The 14,541-nt window shown below is 49.0% G+C and overlaps 1 protein-coding gene across 3 annotated transcripts in view; it reads right to left on the bottom strand.

Moving 5' to 3' along the window:
- Nucleotides 1-4,048: 4,048 nt before the first annotated feature.
- Nucleotides 4,049-14,541, bottom strand: part of STRADB (STE20 related adaptor beta) — a 50,999-nt gene continuing 40,506 nt past the window's right edge. For 2 of the 3 annotated variants that reach the window (XM_038749723.1, XM_038749724.1), the window contains 2 exons: nucleotides 8,546-8,588; nucleotides 4,049-4,972 (listed from right to left, as the gene is read on the bottom strand). In XM_038749723.1, the coding sequence (XP_038605651.1) occupies nucleotides 4,823-4,972; nucleotides 8,546-8,588 (193 nt within the window). In that variant the 3' untranslated portion in view covers nucleotides 4,049-4,822. The remainder of the gene's footprint in view (nucleotides 4,973-8,545; nucleotides 8,589-14,541) is intronic. The other variant, XM_038749725.1, reaches the window with a different exon arrangement.

Below are 14,541 nucleotides of genomic sequence, written 5' to 3'. Positions count from 1 at the left end.
AAGCACTGGGGAGGCTACAAGGTGATCAGGTTGTCCCTCGTGGGGCTCACAGTCTTCGTCCCCATTTTCCAGATGAAGTAACTGAGGCCCAGAGAAGTGACTTGACCAAAGTCACCCAGCTGACAATTGGCGGAGCAGGGATTTGAACCCATGACCTCGGACTCCAAAGCCCGGCCTCTTTTTCACTGAGCCACGCTGCTTCTCAGCTACTCAGCTTTCATTCCACTCACACCCAAATAAAATGCAGCTGAGGGAGCTGTTAAAATGTTTTCAAGAACCTGAATATAATTTCATTTCCTATTTTACAAGCCCAATGGGGGACAAACTGGTGATTTTTGACCACGTTTCAACCGGGAGCCACAAGGTAAGTTTCGTCCCAAAGACTTTCTCCATTTCTCTTCATTCTTTGCAGATGTTTCTTTATTTTTATGCCACCCCAGTTCTGTGCTTTACTCCACCCATACTGCTTGTTCCCTCTCCACCCCCAGACCCCATTTTTCATTTCTGTTCTCTCCCAAGTCTTTTCATTTTTAGCAACTAACTGGCAGCGGTGAGGTAGGTGGCATTTTAGTCCTTACCTTCTCATATCATCTTCTAGGCTGTGAGCCCGCTGTTGGGTAGGGACCGTCTCTATATGTTGCCAACTTGGACTTCCCAAGCGCTTAGTACAGTGCTCTGCACACAGTAAGCGCTCAATAAATACGATTGAATGAATGAATGAATATCTTGCTGTATTGTTGTTTTGTTTTTTTCTTTGTAGCATTGACCTAGAAATTCCCCTTTCGGAGCAGGGATGGATTCCGGGCCTGTAGCCAAGCATTCATTCAATCAATCAAATTGTATTTATTGAGTGCTTACTGTGTGCAGAGCACTGTACTAAGCGCTTGGGAAGTCCAAGTTGGCAACATATAGAGACGGTCCCTACCCAACAGTGGGTTCACAGTCTAAAAGGGGGAGAAGCATTTGGCCGGGCACCCCTAAGCCAGGAGGTGAACGGTCACCCCGTAAGCCCCAGCGGGCTAATAATTACTAATAATGGCGTTTATTAAGCGCTTACTATGTGCAAAGCACTGTTCTAAGCGCTGGGGAGGTTACAATGATGATGATGGCATTTATTAAGCACTTACTATGTGCCAAGCACTGTTCTAAGCGCTGGGGGGATACAAGGTAATCAGGTTGTCCCACGTGGGGCTCACAGTCTTAATCCCCATTTTACAGATTAGGTAACTGAGGCCCAGAGAAGTGAAGTGACTGAGGCCCAGAGAAGTTAAGTGACTTGCCCAGAGTCACCTAGCTGGCAGTTGGCGGAGCCGGGATTTGAACCCATGACCTCCGACTCCAAAGCACGTGCTTTTTCCACTGAGCCACGCTGCATCTCTGAGGTGATCAGGTTGTCCCACGGGGGGCTCACAGTCTTAGTCCCCATTTTCCAGATGAGGTCACTGAGGCCCAGAGAAGTTTAAGTGACTTGCCCCGAGTCACCCAGCTGACAATTGGCGGAGCTGGGATTTGAACCCACGACCTCCGACTCCAAAGCCCGGGCTCTTTCCACTGAGCCACGCTGCTTCTCCAGCTTCTTTGGCTCACATTCCAATCGAGGCAGGGCTGCGAGTGGCCGGAGTAAGATTTGGAAATGTTGGGGGAGAAGAGTTCTGTTTTGCCTCCTCTAAACTAAGGAGGAAGATGCCAGCACATTCCTAGCACATTCCATCCACAAGCAGCGGGGCTCGGTGGAAATCAATCAATCAATCGCATTTATTGAGCGCTTACTGTGTGCAGAGCACTGGACTAAGCGCTTGGGAAGTACAAGTCGGCAGCGCACAGAGACGGTCCCTACCCAACAGTGGGCTCACAGTCTAGAAGAGCTCCGGCTTGGAAGTCAGGGGTCGTGGGTTCTAATCCTGGCTCCGCCACTTGTCAGCTGCGTGACTTTGGGCAAGTCACTTCTCTGGGCCTCAGTTCCCTCATCTGGAAAACGGGGATGAAGACTGTGAATCCCACGTGGGACAACCTGATGACCTTGTATCCCCCCCGCCAGCGCTTAGAACAGTGCTTGGCACGTAGTAAGGGCTTAACAAATACTATCATTATTATTATTCCCAGGTACCAGTTCCCTCCAGACTCTCCTTCTTCCTCACCTGCCCCTTCTGAGTTGTTTTTCCACCGGTTCTTTCTCAGCCTCTCGACCCCTAACTGGCTGTGAGCCCGCTGTCGGGTAGGGACCGTCTCCATATGTTGCCAACTTGTACCTCCCAAGCGCTTAGTACAGTGCTCTGCACACAGTAAGCGCTCAGTAAATACGATTGAATGAATGGCTGTGAGCCCGCTGTTGGGTAGGGACCGTCTCTATATGTTACCAACTTGTCCTTCCCAAGCGCTTAGTCCAGTGCTCTGCACACAGTAAGCGCTCAATAAATATGATTGAAGGAATGGCTGTGAGCCCACTGTTGGGTAGGGACTGTCCCTATATGTTGCCGATTTGTACTTCCCAAGCGCTTAGTCCAGTGCTCTGCACACAGTAAGCGCTCAATAAATATGATTGAATGAATGACCTCTGGCTCCCAGATCCAGGCTCTTGCCACTAAGCCACACGATCAAGACCAGAGCTTTAATAATAATAATGATGGCATTTGTTAAGCGCTTACCACGTGCGAAGCACTGTTCTAAGCACTGGGGGGGATACAAGGTGATCAGGTTGTCCCCCGTGGGGCTCACAGTCTTCATCCTCATTTTCCAGATGAGGGAACTGAGGCTCAGGGAAGTGAACTGACTTGCCCAAAGTCACACAGCTGACAAGTGTGTCTTTTAAACTGTGAGCCCACTGTTGGGTCTCTATATGTTGCCAACTTGTACCTCCCAAGCGCTTAGTACAGTGCTCTGCACACAGTAAGCGCTTAAGAAATATGACAAGTGGCGGAGTGGAATTATAGAACCTGTATATATGCCTGTACATATTTATTACTCTATTTTACTTGTACCTATCTATTCTATTTATTTTATTTTGTTAGTATGTTTGGTTTTGTTGTCTGTCTCCCCCTTCTAGACTGTGAGCCCACTGTTGGGTAGGGACCGTCTCTATAGGGACTTGTACTTCCCAAGCGCTTAGTCCAGTGCTCTGCACACAGTAAGCGCTCAATAAATACGATTGATTAATTAGAACCCATGACCTCTGACTCCCAAGCCCGGGCTCTTTCCACTGAGCCACGCTGCTTCTTTAAACACGGGCCTCCGAAAGGCGGCACACAACCCTGATGGGCAGCGAGCAAATCAGGCTTTCTCCCCGGGCCCCTGGGCCACCAGAACCTCCAGGCCGAGCTGTCAAATGGGTGGAACCAATCCCAACCAACTCATTTAGGAGAGGAGCTGACAAAGAATGCCAACTTGTCCTTCCCAAGCGCTTAGTCCAGTGCTCTGCACACAGTAAGCGCCCAATAAATACAATTGAATGAATCAAGCTGGCCACGAACAAGACAGCGCTTGAATCGGAGCACCTCTGAGTCTGGACAACTCAAGCCTTCGACAACTCAAGCCTTTGACAACTTGAGTTTGACAACTCAATCAATCAATCGTATTTACTGAGCGCTTACTGTGTGCAGAGCACCGTACTAAGCGCTTGGGAAGTACAAGTTGGCAACGGATAGAGACAGTCCCTACCCAACAGTGGGCTCACTCAAGACGATGACAAAAAAAAAAGACAGGAGGGAGAAACAGCATGATTTATTTAGTTTTTAATGGTGTTAAGCGCTTACTATGTGTCAGACACCGTTCAAGACACTGGGGCAGATCGAGTGAATTGGGTTGGACACAGTCTGTCCCTCATGAGGCTCACAGTTTTAAGTAGGAGGGAGGACTGAGGCCTGAAGAAGTGAAGTGACTTGCCTAAGGTCACACAGCAGGTAAGTGGTGGACCCGGGATGAGAAGCCAGGTCCTCCGATTCCCAGGCTCGGGCTTTTTTAGACAGTGAGCCCACTGTTGGGTAGGGACCGTCTCTATATGTTGCCAACTTGGACTTCCCAAGCGCTTAGTCCAGTGCTCTGCACACAGTAAGCGCTCAATAAATACGATTGATTGATTGATTGATTTCCAGCAGGCCAAGCTGCTTCTCCAGGTTGAGGTCATCCTTGAGGGTGGACTTCGGCTCCAAACCTTGGTGCTGAGATTCGAGCGGTCATCGCCCGAGGGACAAAAGTACCCGTTGCTAAGCTCAGTCCAGTCGGCGACCGCTTATTTCGCTCCCACAAGGTGCCCGGAGTTCGGGCGGACGGATGCGGAAAACAGAGATTTTTTTAGGTCGCATCTTCAGGATCCAGCTCCAGTTATCCACACAGATTAAATGAATCAAGACGGGCTCAGATTGGTAGCAGTACAGACGCCCCTGAAAAGGACACCCCTTCCATCCCCCTCTTCTCGGACGCTCCGGGTACCAGGATGAACCAACCCCGTCCCCATGGGCGCGTTTCCAGGACAACTGCCATCCAGCTGGCCCAGCCGGTTGCCGAGGTGGAAGGAAAGGGCGCCGGCCACGGAAGCCCCGCTTTGGGGGGCGGGAGGAGTCACGGTGTGGAAGTAACGAGATTCCTAACTTGGAAGTTTCCCTGGAACTCCGGCCCTGGAGGCCGTGTCCCCCCCCACCCGAGGCCTCGGAGGCGAGTGGTTTGACGACAGCGACGGTCGAAGTTTTCCAGTGCAGCAACAATCGGGTTTTCAAGTACAGCTCTGCGCCGCGGGCCCCGACCGTACTAAGGGCGGCCAAGAGGAAGAAAACAAAGCGGGAAGGAGACACACCGTCAGGCGGACGGGGGAGAAGACGGCTCGGCAGTCCTAGAATTCCCAGGCCGGGTCTCCCCCGGCAGCGTGCTCTGGGGTGAGGCCTGGGGGGGACTTAGCGGGGGGCATCGCCCCGGGTGACTTGCTAGGCCGGAGGGCCTGCGGCAGCAGAGACACTAACGAATCCCGGGGACGCTCTTTGATCTGCAAAAGACAGCAAGACAAGACCATTCGGAACATCAATCAATCAATCGTATTTATTGAGCGCTTACCGTGTGCAGAGCACTGGACTAAGCGCTTGGGAAGTGCAAGTTGGCAACATCTAGAGACGGTCCCTACCCAACAGTGGGCTCACAGGCTAGAAGGGGGAGACAGAGAACAAAACCAAACATACTAACAAAATAAAATAAATAGAATAGATAGGTACAAGTAAAATAAATAGAGTAATAAATATGTACAAACATATATACAGGTGCTGTGGGGAAGGGAAGGGGGTAAGATGGGGGGATGGAGAGGGGGACGAGGGGGAGAGGAAGGAAGGGGCTGAGTGTGGGAAGGCCTCCTGGAGGAGGTGAGCTCTCAGCAGGGCCTTGAAGGGAGGAAGAGAGCGAGCTTGGCGGATGGGCAGAGGGATTGGGGGCATTCCAGGCCCGGGAGAGGACGTGGGCCGGGGGTCGATGGCGGGTCAGGCGAGAACGAGGCCTAACGGGGAGGAGATTAGCGGTGGAGGAGCAGAGGGTGCGGGCTGGGCTGGAGAAGGACAGAAGGGAGGGGAGGGAGGAGGGGGCCAGGGGATGGATGGATGGATGGACAGCCTGGAAGCCCAGGGGGAGGAGTTTCTGCCTGATTCCGGACCCGCTCGTTTAGCCGGACAGTCTTGAAAATTAGCGGGCACTGCCGATTTTGCAAACCGGGTCTGTCGCTACAGCTAATCAATCAATCAATGAACGCTAACTGTGTGCAGAGTGCTGTAAATAAATAACGATGGCATTTATTAAGCGCTTACTATGTGCCAAGCACTGTTCTAAGCGCTGGGGAGGTTATAAGGCAATCAGGCTGTCCCACGTGGGGCTCACAGTCTTAATCCCCATTTTCCAGATGAGGGAACTGAGGCCCAGAGAAGTGAAGTGACTTGCCCAAAGTCCCACAGCTGACAAGTGGCAGAGCTGGGATTTGAACCCCTGACCTCTGACTCCAAAGCCCGGGCTCTTTCCACTGAGCCACAATGCTTCTCTAAGTAGGAGGTATTGAGTCCCCATTTGGCAGATGAGGGAACTGAGGCCCAGAGAATGATGAGGATGATTATGGTATTTGTTAAGCACTTACTACATGCCAAGCACTGTTCTAAGCCCTGAGGTAGATACAATAATAATAATAATAATAATGATGGCATTTATTAAGCACTTACTATGTGCAAAGCACTGTCGACAGACAGTCTTTTAGACTGTGAGCCCACTGTTGGGTAGGGACTGTCTCTATATGTTGCCAACTTGTACTTCCCAAGCGCTTAGTACAGTGCTCTGCACAAAGTAAGCGCTCAATAAATATGATTGATTGATTGACAGACTCGGTCTCTGCCCACGACAAGTTTCCGGTCTAGAGGCGACTGGGGCCGGTGAAATGGAATCTGTTCGGGATCCGGGTAGCCTGGGCAACTTGGGGTCCGCCTTGGGTTAGTAAACACTTTTGAATACCAATAATAATAATATTTGTGGTATTTGTTAAGCACTTACTATATGCCAAGCACTGTACTACGCGCTTGGAAAGATACAAGATCATCGAGTCCCCCAGGAGGCTCACAGTCTAATAATAATGATAATAATGGCATTTATTAAGTGCTTACTATGTGCAAAGCACTGTTCTAAGCGCTGCGGAGGTTACAAGGTGATCAGGTTGCCCCACAGTGGGGGGCTCAGTTTTAATCCCCATTTTACAGATGAGGGAACTGAGGCCCAGAGAAGTGAAGTGACTTCTCCAAAGTCACACACCTGACAATTGGCAGGGTTGGGATTTGAACCCATGATCTCCGACTCCAAAGCCCGGGCTCTTTCCACTGAGCCACGCTGCTTCTCTAAGTAGGAGGTTTTGAGTCCCCATTTTGCAGATGAGGGAACTGAGGCCCTCATCAGATGATGAGGATGATGACGGTATTTGTTAAGCACTTACTACATGCCAAGCACTGTTCTAAGCGCTGAGGTACATACAATAATAATAACAATAATAATGGCATTTATTAAGCGCTTAGTATGTGCAAAGCACTGTTCTAAGCGCTGGGGCGGTTACAAGGTGATGAGGTTGTCCCACGGGGGGCTCACAGTATTCATCCCCATTTTACAGATGAGGTAACTGAGGCCCAGAGAAGTGAAGTGACTTGCCCAAAGTCACACAGCTGACAACTGGCGGAGCCGGGATTTCAACCCATGACCTCTGACACCAAAGCCCGGGCCCTTTCTACTGAGCCACCCTCCCCCCGGGGGACAACCTGAGCACCTTGTAACCTCCCTAGCACTTGGAACAGTGCTCTGCACATAGTAAGCGCTTAATAAATGCTATTATTATTATGGAAAAGACACATCCTGATTTAAAGTAGAAGCTCCTTTTATTTTGAAGGTATTGTTGAGCACTTACTATATACTGTGTTCCAGTGCTCTGCATATATGTATGTATGTTTGTAGATATTTATTACTCTGTACATATTTATTCTATTTATTTTATTTTGTTAATATGTTTTGTTTTGTCGTCTGTCTCCCCCTTCTAGACTGTGAGCCCGCTGTTGGGTAGGGACCGTCTCTATATGTTGCTAACTTGGGCTTCCCAAGCGCTTAGTACACTGCTCTGCATGTATGTATGTTTGTACGTATTTATTACTCTGTTTATTTGTACATATTTATTCTATTTATTTTATCTTGTTAATATGTTTTGTTCTGTGTCTTCCCCTTCTAGACTGTGAGCCCACTGTTGAGTAGGGACCATCTCTCTATGTTGCCAACTTGGGCTTCCCAAGCGCTTAGTACAGTGCTCTGCATATATGTATGTATGTTTGTACGTATTTATCACTCTATTTATTTTATTTGTCCATATTTATTCTATTTATTTTACTTTGTTAATATGTTTTGTTGTCTGTCTCCCCCTTCTAGACTGCGAGCCCGCTGCTGGGTAGGGACCGTCTCTATATGTTCCTAAGTTGGGCTTCCCAAGCGCTTAGTACAGTGCTCTGCATATATGTATGTATGTTTGTACGTATTTATCACTCTATTTATTTTATTTGTCCATATTTACTCTATTTATTTTATTTTGTTAATATGTTTTGTTGCCTGTCTCCCCTTCTAGACCGTGAGCCCGCTGTTGGGTAGGGACCGTCTCTCGATGTTGCCAACTTGGACTTCCCAAGCGCTTAGTCCAGTGCTCTGCACACAGTAAGCGCTCAATAAATAGGATTGAATGAATGAATGAATGAAAGTGGGGCCCTTGCTCGTCCCCTCACCGTGGAATGAAAGGACGCAAACAAACGTTGGGACTCTGCGGGGCGGAGAATCCCAGTGGGCTCCGTCCGGATTCCTCCCGTCCCTCTGGACTGGGCCCACCCTTCCCTTCCCCGCTGCCGTTTCCAATTAATCAATCAATCAATCAATCGTATTTATTGAGCGCTTACTGTGTGCAGAGCACTGTACTAAGCGCTTGGGAAGTCCAAGTTGGCAACATCTAGAGACGGTCCCTACCCGACAGTGGGCTCACAGTCTAGATTAGCCCTGCCCAACCCGAAAACGCCCAGCTCACCTGCTTGAAGAACACATGGGACAGCAGACTGCTTGCAGACGGCCTGAAACACAAAACCCAAGGCCCCGGGATGAAAAAATAATGAATTTAATAATAATTATTATTATTTATAATCATTCAGGCACTGTACTAAGCACTGGGATGGATCAAGTGCTTAGTACAATGCTCTGCACACAGTAAGCGCTCAATAAATGATTGAATGAATACAAGCATTGTGAATAATAATAATAATAATGGCATTTATTCAACACTTACTACGTGCAAAGCACTGTTCTAAGCGCTGGGGAGGTTACAAGGTGATCAGGTTGTCCCATGTGGGGGCTAACAGTCTTCATCCCCATTTCATATGACTGAGGCCCAGAGAAGTTGAGAAGCAGCGTGGCTCAGTGGAAAGAGCCCGGGCTTTGGAGTCGGAGGACGTGGGTTCTAATTCCGGCTCAGCCGCTTGTCAGCTGGGTGACTTTGGGCAAGTCACTTCACTTCTCTGGGCCTCAGTGACCTCATCTGTAAAAAATTCTATTTATTTTATTTTGTTAATATTTTTTTTTTTGTTGTCTGTCTCCCCCTTCTAGACTGTGAGCCCGCTGTTGGGTAGGGACCGTCTCTATATGTTGCCCACTTGGACTTCCCAAGCGCTTAGTACACTGCTTTGCACACAATAAGCGCTCAATAAATACGATTGAATGAATGAGTGAATGAATGAATGAAAATGCGGATTAAAACTGAGAGCCCCCCCGTGGGACAACCTGATCAGCCTGTAACCTCCCCAGCGCTTAGAACTGTGCTTTGCACATAGTAAGCGCTTAATAAATGCCATCATATATTTTTTTTAAGTGACTTGCCCAAAGTCCCACAGGGAAAGTAATAATATAATCATCATAATAATAATGGCATTTAAGTGCTTACTGTGTGCAAAGCACTGTTCTAAGCGCTGTGGGGGGGATACAAAGTGATCAGGTTGTCCCATGTGGGGCTCACAGTCTTCATCCCCATTTTACAGGTGAGGGAAGTGAGGCTCGGAGAAGTGAAGAGACTTGCCCAAGGTCACACAGCAGACATGTGGCGGAGCCGGGATTCGAACCCATGACCTCTGACTCCAAAGCCCGGGCTCTTTCCACTGAGCCACGCGGCTTCTCTACTTACTATGTGCTAAACACTGTTCTAAGCGCTGGGGGGATACAAAGTGATCAGGTTGTCCCATGTGGGACTCACAGTCTTCAGCCCCATTTTACAGATGAGGGAACTGAGGCTCGGAGAAGTGAAGTGACTTGCCCAAGGTCACACAGCAGGCATGTGGCGGAGCCGGGATTCGAACCCATGACCTCTGACTCCAAAGCCTTTCCACTGAGCCACGCCGCTTCTCATAGTAAGCGCTTAATAAATGCCATCGTCTTTTTTTTTTTTTAAGTGAGCCCTTCTAGACTGTGAGCCACTGTTGGGTAGGGGCCGTCTCTATATGTTGCCAACCTGCACTTCCCAAGCGCTTAGTACAGTGCTCCGCACGCAGTAAGCGCTCAATAAATACGGTTGAATGAATGAATGGGGTTGCCCAAAGTCCCACAGGGACAGCACTCCAGGCTGAAGGTCTCTCTCCGGCTGGTTGGGCCCCAGGGCGACCCGAGGGGCGCCCAATATGACCTCCGGACGACTCCGACGGGGGCCTCCACCTGAAGTCGTGCAGAGGGAGGAACTCTGGGGAAACTGAGGTAAGGCCCCCCCACGGACGGGCAGCCCCGTGACCACTGGGACCGTGGCCCGGGCGAGGCTCCCGCCACGGCAACTCAACCACGCCAAGGGTGCAGGGCAACCCCCAGCCTCTGTTTCTCCGGCGCTTCCGGGAATTTTCCGTTCCGATTGGAAGAAGTTTTGGATTGTCCGAAATCTAGGACTCCCAGCAGGGCCCAGGACCGATTCCTCCGTGTTAGCGGTCTGGGAGCTTTTTAAAATTCTTTTTTAAAAATGATATTGATAATAATGATGGCATTTGTTAAGCACTTACTTTGTGCAAAGCACTGTTCTAAGTGCTGGGGGGATACAAGGTGATCAGGTTGTCCCACGGGGGGCTCACAGTCTTCATCCCCATTTTGCAGATGAGGGAACTGAGGCACAGAGAAGATAATAATAATAATGATGGCATTTATTAAGGGCTTACTATGTGCAAAGCACTGTTCTCCCCCTTCTAGACTGTGAGCCCGCTGTTGGGTAGGGACCGTCTCTATATGTTGCCAACTTGGACTTCCCAAGCGCTTAGTACAGAGCTCTGCACACAGTAAGCGCTCAATAAATACAATTGATTGATTGATTCTAAGCACTGGGGGGGATACAAGGTGGTCATGTTGTCCCACGGGGGGCTCACAGTCTTCATCCCCATTTTACAGATGAGGGAACGGAGGCCCGGAGAAGATAATAATAATAATAATGATGGCATTTATAAAGTGCTTACTATGTGCAAAGCACTGTTCTAAGCGCTGGGGAGGATACAAGGTGATCAGGTTGTCTCACGGGGGGGGGCTCACAGTCTTCATCCCCATTTTACAGATGAGGGAACTGAGGCCCAGAGAAGATAATAATAATAATAATGATGGCATTTATTAAGTGCTTACTATGTGCAAAGCACTAAGCGCTGGGGGGGATACAAGGTGATCATGTTGTCCCACGGGGGGCTCACAGTCTTCATCCCCATTTTACAGATGAGGGAACGGAGGCCCAGAGAAGTGAACTGACTTGCCCAAAGTCACACAGCTGACAAGCGGCGGAGCCGGGATTAGAACCCATGACCTCTGACTCCAAAGCCCGGGCTCTTCCCACTGAGCCACGCTGCTTCCCAAATATATGCAAGTGCTATATATACAACAGACATGTGGTGAGGCTAGGATTAGAACTCGGGTCCTTCTGACTCCCAAACCTCTGCTCTACCCACTGAGCCACGATGCCCACTTACTATGTGCAAAGCACTGTTCTAAGCACTGGGGGAGGTCACAAGGTAATCAAGTTGTCCCACAGGGGGGCTCACAGTCTTAATCCCCATTTTACAGATGAAGTCACTGAGGCCCAGAGAATAATAATAATAATTATAATAATAATGATGGCATTTATTAAGCACTTACTATGTACAAAGCACTGTCCTAAGCGCTGAGGGAGGTTACAAGATGATCAGGTTGTCCCACGGGGGGCTCACAGTCTTAATCCCCATTTTACAGATGAGGTCACTGAGGTCCAGAGAATAAAAATAATAATAATGATGGCATTTATTAAGCGCTTACTATGTGCAAAGCACTGTTCTAAGCACTGGGGAGGTTACAAGGTGATCAGGTTGTCCCACGGGGGGCTCACAGTCTTAATCCCCATTTAACAGATGAGGTCACTGAGGCTCAGAGAAGTGAAGTGACTTGCCCAAAGTCACACAGCTGACAATTGGCGGAGCCGGGATTCGAACCCATGACCTCTGACTCCAAAGCCCGGGCTCTTTCCAGTGAGCCACGCCGCTTCTCAAGTTAAGCGCTTGCTATATGCCAGGCGCTGTACTGGACGCTGGGGTACATAGAAGCTAATCAAGTTGGAGATTTGATTAAAATCCCCATTTTACGGAGGAGGTAACTGAGGCCCAGAGAAGCCAAGTGACTTCACATGGCAGACAAGTGGTGGAGTCAGGATTAGAACCCAGGTCCGATCACTAAGCTGTGCTTCTGTCACCCTCCTTATTCCTCTCCCATCTAGCCTGCTCCACCCAGCTCCCAAAGCCCACCCCCCTGCTTCCTTGGAAGCTTTTAGAGAAGCAGCGTGGCTCAGTGGAAAGAGCCTGGGCTTTGGAGTCAGAGGTCATGGGTTCAAATCCCGGCTCAGCCAATTGTCAGCTGTGAGACTTTGGGCAAGTCACTTCACTTCTCTGGGCCTCAGTTACCTCCTCTGTAAAATGGGGATGAAGACTGTGAGCCCCCCGCGGGACAACCTGATCACCTTGTAACCTCCCCAGCGCTTAGAACAGTGCTTTGCACATAGTAAGCGCTTAATAAATGCCATCATTATTACCACTTTTTGAGGAAACGGTTGCCTAGTGGATGGAGACCGGGCCTGGGCATCAGAAGGACCTGGGTTCCAATCCCAGCTCCACCACCTGTCTGCTGTGTGACCCTGGGCGAGTCACTTCACTTCTCTGGGCCTCAGTGGCCTCATCTGTAAAATGGGGATGAAGACTGTGAGCCCCCCGTGGGACAACCTGATCCCCTTGTAACCGCCCCAGAGCTTAGAACAGTGCTTTGCACATAGTAAGCGCTTAATAAATGCCACCATCATTATTATTATTAGACCACTTTTTGAGGAAACGGTTGCCTAGTGGATAGAGACCGGGCCTGGGCATCAGAAGGTCCTGGGTTCCAATCCCAGCTCCACCACCTGTCTGCTGGGTGACCCTGGGCGAGTCACTTCACTTCTCTGGGCCTCAGTGACCTCCTCTGTAAAATGGGGATGAAGACAGTGAGCCCCACGTAGGACAGGGCACTTAGTCCAGTGCTCTGCACACAGTAAGTGCTCAATTTATTCAATCATATTTATTGAGCGCTTACTGTGTGCAGAGCACTGTACTAAGCGCTTGGGAAGTCCAAGTTGGCAACAGATAGAGATGGTCCCGGGCTCCCAGTCTAGAAATTCATTCATTCAATCGTATTTATGGAGCGCTTACTGTGTGCAGAGCACTGGACTAAGTGCTTGGGAAGTACAAGTTGGCAACATATCATCATCATCAATCGTATTTATTGAGCGCTTACTGTGTGCAGAGCACTGTACTAAGCGCTTGGGAAGTCCAAGTTGGCAACAGATAGAGACGGTCCCGGGCTCCCAGTCTAGAAATTCATTCATTCATTCAATCGTATTTATGGAGCGCTTACTGTGTGCAGAGCACTGGACTAAGCGCTTGGGAAGTACAAGTTGGCAACATATCATCATCATCAATCGTATTGAGCGCTTACTGTGTGCAGAGCACTGTACTAAGCGCTTGGGAAGTCCAAGTTGGCAACACAGAGAGACAGTCCCTACCCAACAGCGGGCTCACAGTCTAGAAGGGGGAGACAGACGACAAAACCAAACATATTAACAAAATAAACTAGAATAAATACGATTTATTCGTATTTATAAATAAATAGAAATACGATTGAATGAAAGAATGGAGCGCTTACGGTGTACTGTGTGAATGAATGGACGACAGGGACTGTGGCCACTCCCATTCGCTTGTATGCCCCCGCCTCGTGCTTAGTACAGCGCCTGCCTCATAATAATAATAATAATAATAATCATCATCATCATCATCATCAATCATCATCAATCGTATTTATTGAGCGCTTACTGTGTGCAGAGCACTGTACTAAGCACTTGGGAAGGACAAGTTGGCAACATGGTCCCTACCCAACAGCGGGCTCACAGTCTAGAAGGGGGAGACAGACGACAAAACCAAACACATTAACAAAATAAACTAGAATAAATACGATTTATTCGTATTTATAAATAAATAGAAATACGATTGAATGAATGAATGAATGAAAGGAGCGCTTACGGTGTACTGTGTGAATGAATGGACGACAGGGACCGTGGCCACTCCCATTCGCTTGTATGCCCCCGCCTCGTGCTTAGTACAGCGCCCGCCTCAAAATAATAATAATAATCATCATCATCATCATCAATCGTATTTATTGAGCGCTTACTGTGTGCCGAGCACTGGACTAAGCGCTTGGGAAGTCCAAGTTGGCAATGCAGAGAGACAGTCCCTACCCAACAGCGGGCTCACAGTCTAGAAGGGGGAGACGGACGACAAAACCAAACACATTAACAAAATAAACTAGAATAAATACGATTTATTCGTATTTATAAATAAATAGATATACGATTGAGTGAATGAATGAAAGAATGGAGCGCTTACAGTGTACTGTGTGAATGAATGGACGACAGGGACCGTGGCCACCCTCATTCGCTTGTATCCCCCCGCCTCGTGCTTAGTACAGTGCCCG

This window comes from Tachyglossus aculeatus, chromosome 7, assembly GCF_015852505.1.
Source record: "Tachyglossus aculeatus isolate mTacAcu1 chromosome 7, mTacAcu1.pri, whole genome shotgun sequence".
NCBI lineage: Eukaryota > Metazoa > Chordata > Mammalia > Monotremata > Tachyglossidae > Tachyglossus > Tachyglossus aculeatus.
This window is presented reverse-complemented; position numbering and strand designations above follow the sequence as displayed.